General features: G+C 42.0%; 2 protein-coding genes across 7 annotated transcripts in view; both read right to left on the bottom strand.

Annotated features, from left to right (window-relative positions):
- The window catches only part of STRN (striatin), a 67,465-nt gene extending 66,905 nt beyond the window's left edge, over positions 1–560 (bottom strand). For all 6 annotated transcript variants that reach the window (XM_064708763.1, XM_064708764.1, XM_064708765.1 and 3 more), the window contains exon 1: positions 193–560. In XM_064708763.1, coding sequence (XP_064564833.1) covers positions 193–495 — 303 coding nt within the window. In that variant the 5' untranslated portion in view covers positions 496–560. The remainder of the gene's footprint in view (positions 1–192) is intronic.
- A 3,066-nt stretch (positions 561–3,626) lies between these two features.
- Positions 3,627–17,558, bottom strand: part of HEATR5B (HEAT repeat containing 5B) — a 55,440-nt gene continuing 41,508 nt past the window's right edge. Inside the window, exons 32-36 of the mRNA XM_064708762.1 lie at positions 13,397–13,666; positions 11,393–11,617; positions 9,311–9,462; positions 6,165–6,378; positions 3,627–4,580 (exon numbers count right to left, since the gene is read on the bottom strand). Of these exons, the coding sequence (XP_064564832.1) occupies positions 4,276–4,580; positions 6,165–6,378; positions 9,311–9,462; positions 11,393–11,617; positions 13,397–13,666 (1,166 nt within the window). The 3' untranslated portion in view covers positions 3,627–4,275. The remainder of the gene's footprint in view (positions 4,581–6,164; positions 6,379–9,310; positions 9,463–11,392; positions 11,618–13,396; positions 13,667–17,558) is intronic.

The following is a 17,558-nucleotide window of genomic DNA, read 5'->3' as shown; positions in this document are numbered from 1 at the left end:
GGCCCGGCCGCGGCGGGGGGCGGCCGCCCTGGGGGCACCGGAATAGCCCGGCCGGCCGCTCCCTCCCGGGGAAGAGGTCAAGACAGCGCCCAAGGCGGCCGCTCCCCTCCAGCTGCGCAGAGCCGGGGGACACGGAGGGGGAGCGGCCGCCGGAGCCGGGGCTGTGGGGGGGCAGAAGGTCGCGGGTGTTACCTGCAGCTCCGCCCGCTCCGCCTCCCACTCGGCGCGCTCCGCCTCGAAGCGGCCCCACTCGTGCTGCAGGAAATGCAGGATGCCCGGCACGCTGTATTGAGCCCGGGACGCCGAGAGCGGCGCGGCGGCTCCGGAGGCTGAGACTCCCCCTCCTCCGCCGCCTCCTGCTGCCGCCGCCGCGGCCGCCGCTGCCGCCGCCTCGCCCGGCTCCAGCCCCGGCCCGCCCGCCGGCGGCGGCAGCAGGAGGGCGTTGTTATTGTTATTGTTGCTGAAGAAGACGCCGGGCCCCGCTTGCTCGTCCATGGCCGGGCCGGGTCCGCCTGGCTCGCCGCCGCCGCTCCCGCCGCGTCCCGGCAGCAGCAGCAGCAGCAACAACCTGGGCGCGTCCCGCCCGCCGTCACCGCCTGACAGCCGCCCCCGCCCGCCGCTACGGTGGCCTGGCGGGGACAGCGCCGGGGAGCGATTCGCCCCGCCGCCCCGCGCGGCATCCTGGGAATTGTAGTTCCGCTGGATGGCGGAGAGGATTCTTTAATCCCCGCGTTCTTCCCGCGCCGTCCGTAATCCCAGGGATGGCGTTCGGGCGGCTGGGTCTCACCTCTGGGACGTGTGGTCGTGCGGTCGGCTGGGCGGGGGCGCCGGCGGGAGGGGCCAGGCAGGGGCAGTCCCTGCAGCGGGAGCACAGGTTAATGGTCACCTCCAGCTCCGAGCGGGATTGACACGGCTTGGGCTCTCCCGCAGCCCACCCCAGGAACTCGGGAAGGGCAGGGGTCCCGCATCAGTCCCACGTGCTCCCATCGGGCCCTGCCCTGGCAGCTCCGGCTTTCCTGCTTCCTCCCTGTTCTGAGCAGCGCTCGGCCTTTCACTGCCAAAACCTGGAAACCCTGCCCAAGGCTACGGGGGTTTCTTGAGCATCCTTTGCAATGCTGGGAAGGAGAGCGACACTACATTTTTCAGGAATTGCCACGCTGCGTGCTCCGCGAGGAAAGGGAATTGGGGGCGGAAGATGTGGGCAGCACTGCCCTCCCCACGGCACCAGGGGCCGAAGCGGGGCTCCCTTCCCACGCCGTGTGCGCCCCGGCAGCAGAGCCCTGCTGAGGGCAGGCAAGGCGCCGCTCCGTCGGGCCGTGCCGAGGGCCAGCACCGTGTACGAGGCGCTGTGTGCCACCACGGCGGTGCCACGGGGCGCCCGAGGGGCGATGGCCCCGGTGGGCCCGCTTGCGCTCCTCGCCGCGGCCCGGGCGCACCGAGAGCGGCCCCGCTGCCCTCTCCAGCCGCGGTTCCTGTTGCGGTGTGGCTGCTCCGAAACCGCAGCCGCCTGCCTCGTAACCCTGCCCGCGGAGCGCGAGCTGCGGCTGCCGGACCATCTCTCTGGGAAAGAGCACGAAGGAAGCTGACTTAGAGCATCAGGAGAGCAGCGGGGAACGGGAGCGACAGCACGGGACAGGGAGCGTGATGTGGGGGACCTCGGCAAGGAATCCGTGTAGAACAAGGCTCACCCAGAAGGGAAGGAAACAGCAGAGAGAGAGATGAAAGATGTGAAGGGGAAGCGGAGCAAACTGTTTCATTAAAAAGCACATTTAAAAGGCTATTGACAAAGAAAAAGATGAAAAGGACAGTGACAAACAACAATAAGCACTACTGCCGTTTCAAGTTACTTCAGTTTTTTTAATAAAATGGAATTTGATGCCAAAATATTGTGTAAAACCACATGATAATAACTTTAATATCAGGAGCAAGCAGAGAAGCGAACGAGGACTAAACTGGGGAAGGATGTATACAAACAAGAGTTGTGCATGTTGCAGACAGCCACACAAAATACAAAGAAAAACCTCTCCCTTCTCTATCCCTCTACATCTATCTAGTGCCATTTTCTCTTCTGCTAACTTTTTTCTATTGTTCTACTGACTTCTTAGTTATGCTTGATTGCTACACTTCCCTCCCCCCATCCGAATCTTCAGACATTTTGTCAACTAGAGTCTAACCAAAACTTAAAAGTGCTGAGATAAAACTTAAGGCAAACAAAACATGATTATAGACAAAATCTTTCCAAGAAGTCATTAATGCCTAGACTACCTGGTGGAGGGGAAGGAATCTAAAACAGGTTATAAACTTGTTTTCTGTTTTACTTGCAAAATGTTTGTGTTAATTTTGAACTGAAAGAGTCCTTAATACTTTCAAATGCTGAACTGGTTCAGAACCTCTAAGCAAAATAGATTTGTAATGCTGGAAAGACTTAGTAGAAAGGGATGTAGTTAAATCAATTTAATTCCCACTACCTATATAAGAAGAAAAAATTAGTGAAGTTACTTTCCTTCTCATGTACAGCACATTGTTTTTACTTCTGTATGTATCTTTACTCCTGCAGAACAATGGAACAAGACTTGATTACTATCTTTACCAAAAAAAATTGAAATTAGAGTACGCACCACTTGCTGTGTCCTCACTTTAGTACTACAACATTCACTGTGAAATAAAAGCATTTCTGATTTTCTGTTAAATATTTTGCACACAGCCAACTTACCACAGGGCGAAAGAGCATTATCTTGACCATTTTGCATAGGTACTCAAAGGGATATTAGATAAGGTCTTAGAGGAAAATAGAAAGCCTAGAGGGAAGTATCTATGCAAAAATAGTGATCTACAAATATTTTAAGCAGATATTAGTCATATTCAATTATATTTACTATCCCTTTGTTATATTTGAAGTTGAAGCATCTGAAATGCAGTTTTTACAGAGTATACAGAGAAACATCAGAGATGAAATTCAGCAGGCCTAGTAGAGACCTCTGGTAATGTTACTTCTTTCTACAAAGCAAAATGTATAGAAAGATCCCTATAAAAGCCCATAAATTCAACAGCTGTGTCAAAAAAGTCATGTAAGTCAGTCTTATATACACAAGTAAATACATGGTTCCACACTTCTGCCAAGAGGAAGGGTGAGGCCTGGCACAGGCAGACACTGGGAGTCCCTGGCTGTGCATGCAAGGTTAGCACAGCACATGAGCTAAAAGCCCCAAAATCTGCACATCAGACTCACTCAGATGGGAGAGAAGCCACGTGCTTTTGAAAAAAGCCTGGCAGGAGAAGGAAAAACTGGAGGAGCCTGGCTCCCACCTGTGTTCTGCCTCCTGAGTCAGTACAGTGCAAAGTGCTCCAGTACCTCTGCTTGCAAACTTGATCAAGGACTACAGGTATGATGTATCCAGAAAATGAAATCTAGCAGGAAGGTTAAATACCCATGAGTCTGGACAAAGGGCACAGCACTGACTCATCACATATTCAACCAGTTGCTGGCAGAACAGGAAGACTGCAAACACAAAACACCTTACAAGGGCCAAGATCTACACCTACAAAAATGCAGATAGAAGGCAGCTCTCTTTAAAAACTCAGTTTCCAGTGCATTCTTTAAAATTTATATTCGAAGAGATAGGGGATTAGATTCTTTGCATCCTTTATTCATTTTCAAGCATGGAAACGGATTTGAAAGAGATATACACCACATAAATAAGGACAACTCATTAAGACAGCATGCTTGATCATTCACCTTAAGAAAGGCTGAAAATTTTCAATTATTTTGTTGTGGGGTTTTGGGTTTTTTTTCATGCAAGCTGAAACAATCTACGAAGTCCCTTTCCCTATTATTTTTTTAAAATAAAAGGAAAAAATTCGTACTTCTACACCAGAAATTCCCCATGGTACAGGGTACGTACTTCATAACAGTTTTTCCTGTTCTCTCCATCCCCACTGTGTTAGTGTGTTGGCACAATGGTGGGATAACAATCACCAGATTTCAAAAACCACTGGAGGGTTTGAGATAGCTTTTAAAAATAAATAAAACTATTTAGATACAGAATAATTTTTGGTGGATAATTTATAACAGAAATTCATAAATATGATCACAATTTCCTAAAAATCTATACAAATACAAGTAACACCACTTCCCTTGTAATGCATGGATTTCAAGTAATTACACAAAGCTCCATTAGACAGCCTTTCACACACAAATTACACAAAATTAGACATGTATGCAGGGATAATGTAACGCTTCTGACTACTTAATGGTCCAAAAATAATAAAAGTAATTCAAAAAAAGCTAGTTTTCAGTTTAATTGTCGGGGTGGAATGTACTGTGGGTGGTGGTTGCCTAGCAGCTGCTTTTGCTTTGCTGGCCTGACTTGCTCGGACTGCAGTTTCCAGACGTGTTTTCAATTCAGGAGCAGCTCCCATTACTGTTTTGAAAGCATGGGGATAAAGTGGACCAATGTGCATCAGGTTCTGAAGTGCAAACTCGTGAAGACCCTTGGATGCTGTAGATGCAGAAGCAAAGGCATTTTCATTCAGTAAATAGGAGATCAGAGTGGGAACGAGAAGGGCCAGCAACTGTACTCCTAAAATGAAAGAAAAAAAAAGTGGAATTACCATATCAGAGAATGAAACAAAAAAAATTATCAGCTACTACACAGGTAAGGAAGGGTAATATTGTTTTCAGAACTCACCAGTAGAAATTGTAATAAAAAATTATCAAATTAAAACAACTGAAATGTAGATGGCATCCTGTGTTTTGATCAGTCCAATCTGTCTTACCAGAACTGGATTTAAGATTTCTATTATTGTTCATTACAGTTATGTTGATCCTGATGCTTATTTTGAGATGCTTTTGCACCATCCAATTGCAGATCATTGATGAAAGATTTTAAGATGTAGAGTGCCTATCATATTAAAGGATTTCAAAACACTTTTCAGGCAGACAGAAATGTCACTCAATTGAATTTGAGTATCCACCTCCCCAGCAAACATAAGTGAACTGATACCAGAAAGCAAGTGTTCACAAAAAGTCAGGGACAATTATCTGCTGTTATTTATGTTGTGTTGGTCTGGGAGATCCTAATTCAAAAACTAGCAGGGCAAAATGGCAAAGGGATCAAGAGGGTTGACCTTGAGAACAAAAAAGGCAGCTAAACTTAAGCAACAAGGCAAATTTTTGTACCTAGAAAGAATTCAAGTACAAGTTTGAAATGTGTAACCTGGTAATTATACATTTTAAGCTCAAAGAACTTAAAAATTAATGGTAACTCATTTATCAAAATTGTTTTAGATTACCAGAGTATTAATTATTTTTCCTTATAGGTTCTGACTAATCACACTCATGGGGTGAAATGTCCTCAGCCAGCAAATCAGATGATCTGTCTCCTCATTTGTTTCAGTTACTCTCTCATTTTCATTTCACCTGTGTTTCAAACAACTGTTCCAGAAGCACAATGAGGCTCAAGAAATTTTACATTCTATCAAAAAAGAGAAACTCCAACAAGGAGACCATTGAGTGAAAAAACCCACAAAAACCAACCAAACAAAAACCATCCAAAAAACCCTACACAAAACCAATAGTAGTATTCTTAGCAGGAACTTATTCAGCATTTGAAGTCAAATGTCAAAGACAGTAAGTCTTCAGAATGCCCATGGTTTCAGCTGAAGAATAACTAATTCAAAGATAAATTATAAGTAATATATTTTAGCTAGTGAATCTCGCTTTATCTACAATCAAGATACTCTGACCAGTATGGTTCAATTTCTTGGGCTCTTTAGCTAAAACTTTAGCTAAAACTTTAGCTAAAACTGAGCTAGTAGAAGCAATCTGATAAAAGTCTACTAAAATAATTAAGTTAACAATGAGAAAAAGTAAATTGAAACAGCATGAAATACAAATTTCAAAACAGAGTAAAATATCACTTATTACTGTAGTTCATGTTTAAATTTTTTTCCTGCAATCACCAGAAATGCAAAGGTCTCAGCATATCATGCTGTATATGCTATGCAAGTTCATGTATACAAAAGTTCTATCACTGGAATTACAAAAGCATGTTGCACACACAGTCCATTTGTGATTATGCCATTGAGTTCCTAACTGCAACATCTCCAATGTTCAATATTCTATTTTAGCATTACTCATTTCTCTAGAAAACCTAAATACTTACTATTCTGCTCCTCACCAAGGGCAACCAATGTTTCAAGGACTTTAATTCCTTCCTGGACTGCTAAAAGCTCCAGATTGTTGTTCGGGCGGCTCCTTTCCACAGCCTTCAACTTCTCAACCATGATAGGGGCCAGTGAATGAATATATGGAGTGGACAGGGCACGATTGGTGTGTTGGAACACAGAAAGCAGAAGCTGGTAACACTTGGCTTGAACCTAATCAAATCAAGATAAACACATTGTCCTCAAAGTTATTTGTTAACTCAGTGAATATAATAAACTCTGTTATCTCTGATTAAATAAATAAAAAGACTACTAAATGGGAAGGAAATGTACTAAATAAGAGGAAAGAAGCAACACAGCCCAGCTAATAGAGCAGTATTAGCCCAGGGTTCAATAAAAGGAAGGACAATTAGAAAGAACATGCAGGTACTAAGTAGCAGTAACAATATAAACCCTGAGAAAATAAAGACAGTTAATATCACACAAGTCAGTCACACCAGTTCACAGTGAACTCCATGTTTAGGTCTCAGAACTACCAGCTCTAATAGTAGCTTAATCTTCAAAATCGTGATACGCTATTCCAATTCCAGAAAGGCAACAGTGCCCATAAAAATGACTCAGGACAAAGTGATCTTATTGTTCTAATACAAGCCAAGGCTGTAGCCAAAACTGTCAGGCCTTTCCATCCTTGCTTCGCATTCTCCCTTTTGTGCTGGCAGTAGCCTAGGACTATATAAGCTGATCACAGAATGCTCTCCTTGTCATCCTTCTATTTTTTTAAATCCTCCTCCCTCTCTGTGGAAAGCAGAGATGATTAAAGCCAAAGTTTGGGAAAATGACCCACTGATAATCTTGTTCAGATGAATTTATGAATACATTTTTTGGGGAATACAAAGATCTTCCTCCAAAATCCACCACAAATAACCCAGCATTTTTGAAAAGGTGAAGCCTCACAACAAATGTGAGGATAAAACATTGTACATGTTTTCGAACTGCACTCAAGTCCAAACAGGATGAGTTATCGAGCACATGCTGAACAGAAATGTTCTAGAGGAAGTATTACTGAACAAAATGATCTGTGAGGAGATCCAGGGATTAGTGGAAACACAGATATATAAATAAAAATATTGAATAAAAGTCATAGATTATAAAAACTACTGGTAAGAAAATATTAGTTATGAAATCGTATTACTGTTAATTCAATAGCTGCAGGTTTTCTATACAGTTCAATATTTAAGGTCTGAAATAATAACACTTCTCATGTCATTTGTACGCTTTGTAACAGAGCTCCACGGAAGAACGTTTTTCCTCAATGCCTTACTCACAGCATTTCTGACCTTTTCAACAAATTTTACCTCTATCTCTCCATACTGTTACAAATAATTCTCTTCCTTTTCTGTCTTTCTTTAAACTTCATTCCTTATTAGCTGTTAAAGATGATTAGATTAACCTTTGAAATAAGGAGTAAAAGTATTTTCTTAAATGCAGCCATATTTCAAAAGAGTTTTATGACTGCATCTGACAGCAGAATTCCATCCAAGTTATTTTCCTTTGAACTGTGTAATATAAAACTTTGGACTAATGTGCACTCACAGAAGTCTACAAAAACTCCTGAAAGGTAAAATCAGAGCTTCTTCAAAGCAAAAGAGTCACACTCTCATGTAAAACTTGCCCAACAGCGTTGAAACACTTGGATCTCTCAACTGAGTTATCTTGTTGGAACAAAAGGGAATTGAGCTCACCAGACTTCTGGTTATTACTATACATGATATTTGACCTTTTCATGTGGTAATAGTTTCAAAAATACTCCTGTATTTCTTTTAAGGCATCAGTAGTTTCTTTGGAAGAGTCTTCTCCTTAATCAGTTCAATGCGCTTAGTACAATCCCGATCATGCTTTTATTACAAACGGGTGTCTCGTCACTGACTGCAACGAGGAATATTTCACATTTAAAAAGCCAGAATGAACACACAAGTATTACAGAGTATTTGCTCTGCACATTGGTGAGAAGAGAGTGGACACCATCTGGCTGCTCTCCAAACTTGCTCTGTGTGCTACAAAAATAGTGGTAAGTTCCAGCTGACAGGCAGCCTTCCAGCAGGGTAGTGGGCGACCACGTACTTCTCTCTCGCTGTTTGTGTGTTTACACAGAGCTCAGAGAGAGTAAGACATAAAAGTTTCACTTAATACAACTGACATTTCCATTTGAACAATAAAATTCTAAGTAGCTTTCCATCCAGGGTCAGGCTGCAGAATCAACTGAATTTTATGTTCATGCTGGAGAACACCTGCCCTGCTATGGAGAATTATCAGTCCAAACAGGAATTTAAATGCCTCATTGTGACCCTAAACACATCCGCATTTTTTGCGTGTTTTTCTTCTCAGGAATCCCTGCAGTGTTTGCTTGTAGAAACATCACAGATTTTTCTCCTTAGCTCCCACCTGCAGATTTGTATATCCACTCAAACTGATAAATATATGGCTGGAAAAGTTAAGCTTAACTATCCATACAGTGCATTAGCCTGCTTGAATCAAGTCAGTCTATAACTTTTGTAACTTTCCTCCTCAATGACAAAGTAATTCAGAAGGCATTTCACAAAGGCAAGCCAAAGGCCAGAAGTGAAATTATGAAACAAATGAATCCTGATATATAGATATTCTGATGGTGCCCACAAAATTATATTTTTGCTCCCAAACTGAGTTTTGTATGAACATGCAAAACAAGCACAAGTTTTGCACAAACAAATATAAAATTGATCAGAAATGTGGGCTGTAATTTTATCTAAGGAAAAAATGGCTTAGTTTGTATTATAAAAGATCAACACTAATGTTAAATGTCACCCCTCTATGGTAACCAACCTTTTCATCTGATAAAACTTCATATACCAGAGACTGGTTTTGCCTTTTAAAAAGCTGAAGTCAAGAACTTGGCACAAGGCCACGAACACTTTATCGAGAAGCACTAAGTCTGGGTTATTTTGCTCATGAGTTTCAGTAATGCATTGTTGAAAATTCTAGTTATCCTGACAGCAGTACCTACCCCTGAAGTAAAGGGCATCACAAAACATTGAGGAAATGTGTTAAATGTATCACAATTAGTTTCTGCTGGCTGCATGTCATTTACATTCCCATAACATGATCTTACCCAAGGATCAGAAGAATTCAATGCACTTCTAAATCTGTTCATACATCCATTTTGTAAAGATTGCACTCCAATTATTTCATTGCTTGCTGACAAGAGGAAGAGAGCAATAGCTGTAAGTATGCTTACTTCATCAAGAATAGGTTTAGAGGCTTCTGAAAAACAAAAGCAAACATGCTGTTAGCTTATTCCAAAAACGCTTTAGCATTTATTTAATAAAATCCAGTGAACACCGATAAAACTCACAAAGAGGAAATATATTTACTTGAAATTATTTGCAACTGCATATGCATTTACTTATTACAGTATCATTGTTGACTGTGACTGACAAAAATCTGAGCAACTCTATTCTAACAGTTGTTTTAATAAAGTAAGTCAATCTTTCTGAAACTTAAGTATCAAGGAAAACATCACCACCCACTTTCTCAGACCAAGTCATGCTCTTTGTTTTCAGTGTGTAAACAAGAGGAAAAAAGATATTTTTAGATCTTTTGCCCATTAAAGGTCTACTTCACTTTTTAAAATAATTATCTTCAGCTGATACAGCAGAGCAAGAAATAGATATCCAGCATGGCAACAACTTTTACTTAACATGAGGTTTCACAGAACAGACTAGTTGATCTGACAGCCAATTGTCACCAACAGGAACAGTCCTACTTTAATTTTTCCTGCCTTTCAAATAGCCTGTATTTGCCATTGTCACAATTTTTTTTCCTTGCCTAAGTTGTCTTCACAGATCTCATTCATGAATTCACAACAGGAACAAAAATATGTATATACAAACTATTATAATATATATTAAAAGCACTGCTCTGCTGGTCTGGTTGGCCACATTGGTTCTGCTCTCCCCTGAGAGGCACAAAGAAACAGCATATATAAAGTCAGTAAAAAACAAAAACAGCATGACTGCCCTTTACAGATATCAGCTAGTCACTTAACTGGCTTAGCCATAATGTAAAACCTCACTTCAAAAAACTACTCCAAGCATATTAAGTGATGTTTTTTCTTACATTATTTAAATTATTTTAAATTTACATTGTTTGAATTTTATTGAATGATAAGGCTTGAAATTGAATGCAGTGGACCTTGCTTAGATTTTTGCATCTGTGATCAATCGCACTTCACAGAAGATTAGAAAGGAAAACATACACTCCTGCAAGGAACCTAGAAAAAATTCTGATGCCTGCAAAAAGGTCTCCAGCCAGTGATGTTTCTGGAAAGAGGGCCTGTGAAATCTCTACAGTAACTAAAGGCTGGAAAACAAGAGCTGATGTGACAAATCAAATCAGAAGTTTGGCTTGGTTAACACAAACTAGTGATCCTCCCCCTTTGGACAATTCAGAATCATTTGCAATTACCTCCTCATTCCCCATCTCTCACATGAGTAACTCCATTCAAGCCTCTCTTCACTCTCTACAAATGGCTCCCTGGCAATGCAATGGGATGTTTTTCTCACTGACTACCACTATGCAAATGGCAAATCTTTGTGTCTCTTTTGCTAACTATGCAGCTAAGACTGTACATCTTTTTTTCTTTTTGAAGGGCAAGGCAAAGCATGTATGTGAACCATAAGAGGTGGTCTGCAGTTCTCTGAAGAGACAGTAACCATTGTGCTGGTGAGTAACAGGCATTTTTTGGCCAGGATTTCTTTATCACCAAAGAAAGCTTTTAACAGTGTTGTGAACATCCTACTCCAGTATGAACCTTTCCACAACTATCTATGGCTGTCTTCCCACTCATTCACTTTAACACTGACTGTCATTAAGATTAAATGACTTGTGCCAGCAAAAAAACTGAGAGGCTGATGCCAGATGCATTGCAAAAGGGAAAACTTCTAATTGGAGGTTATGCTCAACACTGTCAAAGAAGACAGACCAAAGACAAATCTGAAGTGAGAACTCCTGAGATGTAACTACTTTGTTAAAGTCAATGTTGTGCATTTCTTCAATAAAATTTGTTAAGCAACTGATGAGGTTTGCTCATTCAGGTCTTACATTAAGTTATAGGCAGATACCATACTTGCATTTTCATTATAGAAAATCCATTTTTCTTGAATTTTAACTCCTGCACTGGGAAACCACTCACCAGGCTGAGAGTCTTCCAAGATAGATGCCAGAGTGCTGCGGATAAGACCTGTCCATTGTTTCTGAGTTTCATCAGTCTTGACTGTTGGAAGAGTAACAATAGTTTTTATGCCTTGAAGAGCTGCAGTGACTGGAGGTGGGACCTGATTATCTGCTGACTTTACTGCTGTTTCTTTCAAGACTCGTGTTATCAGAAATAGGATAGTGGGTAAGATGGTCATACACCCTAAAAAAAAGGAAAAAAAAAAAAGATAAAATAGAATTTTTAAAGTATGGTAGATAAGCTCTTTGTCTTCCTCAATATGGGTGCGTTTGGTTGGAGACAAAGGAGATGAGATAAAGTGCAATTCAGGTAACAAGTGACATGTGTCATTCACCATTTCATCACCAAATTCATTCATCAGTGCTACTGAAATGTATCATAACACTAGTCATACAAGCCAACAATTGAAATGCTGCTGTCAGTTCAGGAGTGATCATTTAGCTATTAAAGCTTTGTCCCACATGGCATGTGATACAAGGTATGTCATCCAGGTTGCTAAGTACCTTAGAGAAGGATCTACACATCACTAGGGTCTTATAAACAGCAAAAATAAGAGGTCTGGAAACAAGTATCCAAACTAAGTTACTGCACTTTCTGAGTAAGGTGGTGTGCCCCACCTTACCAGAAGCAAAGAAAGGAAGCTGTTTGGGTGTCTCAGATCATGGACAAAGGCTGTAGCAGTTTCAATAACACACGCAGACAGGCTTTAAGCCCCTACAGGACTGAAAGAAGAGTGCTGTTGGGTTTAGACATGCAAAATCAACATACAGATCATTTCAGACAGTCAAGCCTCTTTCTATATCTCTTCTATGCTTCGTTTTTCCACATCTGTGGAAACACAAATCCTGCCATTTTCCTACTTCTGGGAATGCTGTGAGGATAAACACATGAAGTAAAACAATTATGACAGGAAGGGACTGCTCTTTAAACTAACAATCATTTCTGAGCTACTTGCAGTGGCCACTTGCCAAATGCTGGGAGTAACACCCTCCAGACTACTTCAGACAACACAGATGTAAATACAGTTACTCTTTTTGCCCACCCTCTTTCCCATCACCTCCTCGAAAAAAAAAAAAAAATCAAGTATTACATAAAAACAGGACATGACTCCAACTCAAAATCTGTTGTTCCTTAAAAAAGTGCAAGCCCAAATTCACAAATTTCTGTTTGAGACAAGCGATGTTGTCTTTTGAGCATAACTTTGTCCAAATATGTTATTTGCAGTGCACCTCACTAGGGAACTAACTTTAAAATGTCTCATCTGTAAGAGTGGGTGAAACTTCCCAAAGATTCTTGAGACAACAGTCAAGCAATTTGCTCTCCAAAAAGCAAAAGTCAAAGAGCGCAGCTTCCCATGTAATTGTATCCTTTACCCATGAACTTCACTCAGTGCAATTATCCCAGCTCCCACACATCCTTTGTCTTCCTGGGCAGAAGAAAGCTCCATTTAGTTTATAATCACATTGGGAATGACTGACAGCCAACGGCTGCAAGGCCAAGTGTGACCACAGATGAATTGTGCTGTTTTTCCCTCTGTAGGATTGTCTTTTCTTACAGCTCCTGCTTTTCATGAACTTCTCAGGAATTTAATTATCTCCAAAATGTCTGTGTTCTTTAACAATATGATTAAAAATTGCCTGAAAGGTTTCAAAAGCATGAAAAAAAGGGAAAAAAAACCAAGAATGAAATCAGATTGGTACAGGGGCTTAAAATCTAAGTGTGTTATTGAAACTCCTACAGCCTTTGTCCACAGATCTAATTTCCTCAGCAAACCTGCAGCATGCTTGCAAACTTAAAGTCAAATTTCCTTTATGCTGTTCACTGGAAAAGCCTGAATTTTCATTTAGTTAATTACCTAAATATTAATGCTATGAATTATAGCATTCATAGCGATGTATTTTCAGTTTGTTTTTAGCATCATAGCCTCGCTGTGCTCACACATATCCTGTGACAGTGTCCTACCTGCTGGAGAACACAGGGAAGGCAGGTCAGACAGAATATTAACGGTGGCAGCCACAAGACGAGCGCTTTCCTCAGAGAGGTGGGATTTGGCAGCAACGTGACTCGGAGAATCCGACACTTTTGAACTGAGGTGGGGCATGTGTCGTACTAGGATGAACATCAGCAACTCCATGGCTGCAAAAACTAGAGATTTTCCAGGCACAAGACCACCACTCTCACCTCCCTCTCCTAAAGCAAGAGGATTTTCTTTTTCTTCATTATCATCTTCATCTGAAAAAGGAAAGAAATGTCTGAGGAGACAGTTAAGATGCCACTCCAAAAATTACACGGCACACTCTTCACAAAGAAGTTAAGAATCAAGAAGAAAAAGTTGCTTTACAGTAAGATAGGACAAACATGGCTCATGTCAGCCTAAATGTTTTAGTTAGAATGACTTAAAGGGGTTTAAAATGCCTTAGAAGTACTGTGATTGCAACAATTTGTTTTCTGGAACTAGAAAACAAATGTAGTCTTGCACAAAATAAAACTACAGCTAATTATCTTGCTTCTCTTAAAAATGATCATAAAATTAACAGCAACCAATGACAAATAAACAGCCAGGACATTTTTTTTTGTAAATTTAATAGCTATTAATTAAATGTTCCACTCTGACAAAATCTTATTCTAGCCTAAATTGATTATGAAATAAGAGAACAGAAAAGCACTGTAGGATTCTATGTCTAAGTCTAGCTGAGTGTATTCAGTTCAAAAAGTCTCTCTTTTGATGGCAGCTTGGCCAGCTGCAGTCCTTCCTTCTCCCATTAAACAGCAACAGAGATTCAGCAAGGCAAAGCTGGCCTGAACTACCCCTATAGAGCTCCTATGAATTTAAATGATTGCTACTGTTATCACATTCATCAATCTGAAAAAAGCAGCTTACTGGGCTGACAGTAAACAATTCCATTAATTCATATGAAGGAACAGAGCCTGCATTTTCAGTTGTTCATGATGGTTCCTCAAGTTCCAGCAAAATTTTTTCCCTCTTTTTACATGGAAAATGGGCAAAAGCTATCAGTTGGGGGTTTTTCTATCAACAGTACATTGTGCCAGATTAAGACAGTAATTTTCCTTAATAAGAGAATATTCTCTGGGGTTTACTTCACTTCTTTCAGGTAACAGAAAATCTGGCAGACCTACCCAATTTAACCAGGTATCAATGAACTATTTCCCAGGTTGCCTCCTGGAAAGTAATTTACCTAGCACAGATGGAAACAGTGTATCTGAGATTTTTTTAAAAATGGTAAAGAATGATTGAACAGGAAGACTCTCTCTTAAAAGGAAGAGGTCACAAAAAGTACCTCAGAAAGTAGCTTTCAGAGTGCTGAGGATCTCCAAGCATAGAGACATCACATCCCTGGGCACCTGCTCTTCTGCTTCACCGTTCCCACAGTGACTAATCTTTCCCTTGTATCCCATCTGGATTTCCACTGCTGTAGTTTATGTACATTGCTTCTTGTCCTTCCACCACATGCCTTGCAGAAGACATGGATTGGCCTTGTCTTTAAATCCCCTCTAAGAAGGGGGTTTGCTATTCTATCCCATATTAACCCTCTCTTCTGCAGACTAAGTAAGTTCAGCTCTCTCAGCCTCTCCTCACAGGTCACACACTTCACCTCCCTAAGCAGCTTAGTGGACTTCCACTGAACTTCCTTCATGTTTGCCAACAGCTGTCTTACTCAGAATGAGGAGGAAGGGCAAAGAAAACTAGACACTGGCATGTGATACACTGCTGTGTCTGGCATGTGATACATGCCAGTGTCTTTTCTAAGACAGCCCAATAACAGAGGTTGCATAGGTCTGCATTGTATAGGTTTCACACCAGAGATTCACACACACAACTCCTCCTCTGGCAAATCTGCTATTCAATCTGTCAGCCCACCAGCCTACACCAATGCACATTCCGTCCCAAATGCAGGATTTTGCATTTATCTTCGCTGAACTTAAGCAGGTTCTCAGACCTGCAGTTCAAAATTCCCCTTAAGGGCAGCACCACCCTCCTGCACACCCACCACCCGCCCAGTTTGGTATCATCCACAAATATGCTGAGGGGACATTCTCTCCTGTCTGCCCTGTGTGCTTAACAGTAGCAGATCCTCTACTGATCTCTAAAGAACACCACTTGCAACCAGCTTCCAGTTAGACTTGAATTACTGAACTCCATTCAAGCACAGCAGTCCAACAAATTATTCTCCTACTTTTCAGTCCACATCACTCAACTTGACAATGATACTGTAGAGTACTGGGTCAAAAGCCTTGCAGAAGTCTGAGTAAACAGTATTCACCACTCCACCTCCAAAGGCAGTTATTTCATCACAGAGGGTGATGAGGCATTAATTGCCCTCAGTAAGTCTGTGCTATTTCAAATCACATTCTTCTACTTCATGTACTAAGAAGTGGTTTCAAAAGAAATTTACTCAAAAACCTTTCAACAAGCACAGCAGGCTTACTGGCAACTTCACTCAAACCCCACCTCATGTCTTACTCAAAGTTAGTCACCGCATTTCATTTTTGCCATTCATTGAAAAGCTTCCTTGAGCACCACAGCTTTACAAAGATGACTGCAACAAACTTAGCATGTCATCAGCCCTCCCTGAGATGCATCACATCTGGTTCCAGGGTAGGGCTGGCTTTTTTGTGAGCAGTCCCTAACTGGATGCTCACCTGCTGAAGCTAGCACTGCTCTCCCTAGGCTTGCTCATTAGACACAGACACAGGAGGAGTAAGCAAGAAGATAACAGTGCCTTAGTTTTTGCTCTAGTGTGTTTTGTCATTAGATCACCCACTCCATTCAGCAGCAGGTCCAAATTTCCTTTGCTGACAATGTATCTATAAAAGTTGTTCTTGTTACACTGGACGTTCATCATCCGTCTCAGCTCCACCTAAATTTCCCAATTCCACTCCTCCATACCCAGGAACTTCAGTAGTCTTCCTTGGCAGCTTGCCCCCATTTCCAACATCCAAGCACTTCCATGCCACATTTGAGCTCAGTCAGAAGTTCCTGTTCAGCCAAGTCAGCCTCCTGCCATGATAATTGTGAATGAGCTTTATTTTGTCACCAAAGATGAACAATCCTGCTTTCCTTTGCCCTTCAGGAAAGCTTACCACAAGATCTCATCTACAAGCTCCCTGAACAAGCCAAAGTCTGCCAAGTCAAGCCAAAGCTTTTGCTCTGCTACTCATTCATTTTCTTTCTTTCCCTTGAAATTACGACCTCCCCTATCACATAGCTGGTACAGCCAGAACTACCATTAACCTTTGTAACCGTTTTTTCTGTATAAGTGCAGAGCAAATCCATGCAACCCCACCCTCATCTGGACTGTCCAGCATCTGGACTTTAGAATTCTGTGCTTCATACACTTCTGAGTGTTACCAGCAGTGTCACCCTTCCAGCACACGGCTGGATGGTAAGAGCCTTTCATGAGACTCCCATAGCTTGACTGGAATGCTTCTTTGGGCTGGTTTAACATGGCTTCATTCACCTTCCCTTCTTCATTAGGCAACCTGTGGCTCCTGACTGGTATCACCCGTCACTTCCTTTCAGTGTTATCAGCTCCTTTCCTCTTGCCAGATCTCCTCAGTGTTCTCCAACGGGATATCTGGAGATAGAGCCTTTTGTTCCTGGAAGGCACAGTACTGCAGCCACCACCTTCATGCAAGCATCATCCTCCAGGGCCATATTCCAGCATAGTCTATGGCTGTCTCTCCTGAGAAACATGGGACTTCAGCTCCTGCACCTGCAGGACCTCCAAAAAACATTTCATTCCTCCATTTACCTTTCCTGACACCACAGAGTCTGCTCACCTTCACAAGCATTTCCTTCATGTCTCACAGGTGAGACCAATGTCACTTCCAGCTATGGCTGCACAGACAAGCCTCTGGAGCACAGGCACATCATCAGCATTTTCACCTGAATTTCAAACTGGTCATTAGACCTCTGATGTAGCAGAGGTGATTGTCCCTCAGTCAGCAGACTGTTGTTGTATGTCACTGCCACCATTATGCTGACTCCAGCAGTCCTGTGCAGTCTTGAGCAGCACCTCTGGGCAGCGAGCATGCCTTTCCATGCCAACTGCCTTGCTCCTGTTGCACACCCTGTTCCCAGAGATCCTGGTAGCTGACACGC

Source organism: Zonotrichia leucophrys, chromosome 3 (genome assembly GCF_028769735.1).
Source record: "Zonotrichia leucophrys gambelii isolate GWCS_2022_RI chromosome 3, RI_Zleu_2.0, whole genome shotgun sequence".
Classification (NCBI taxonomy): Eukaryota; Metazoa; Chordata; class Aves; order Passeriformes; family Passerellidae; genus Zonotrichia; species Zonotrichia leucophrys.
This window is presented reverse-complemented; position numbering and strand designations above follow the sequence as displayed.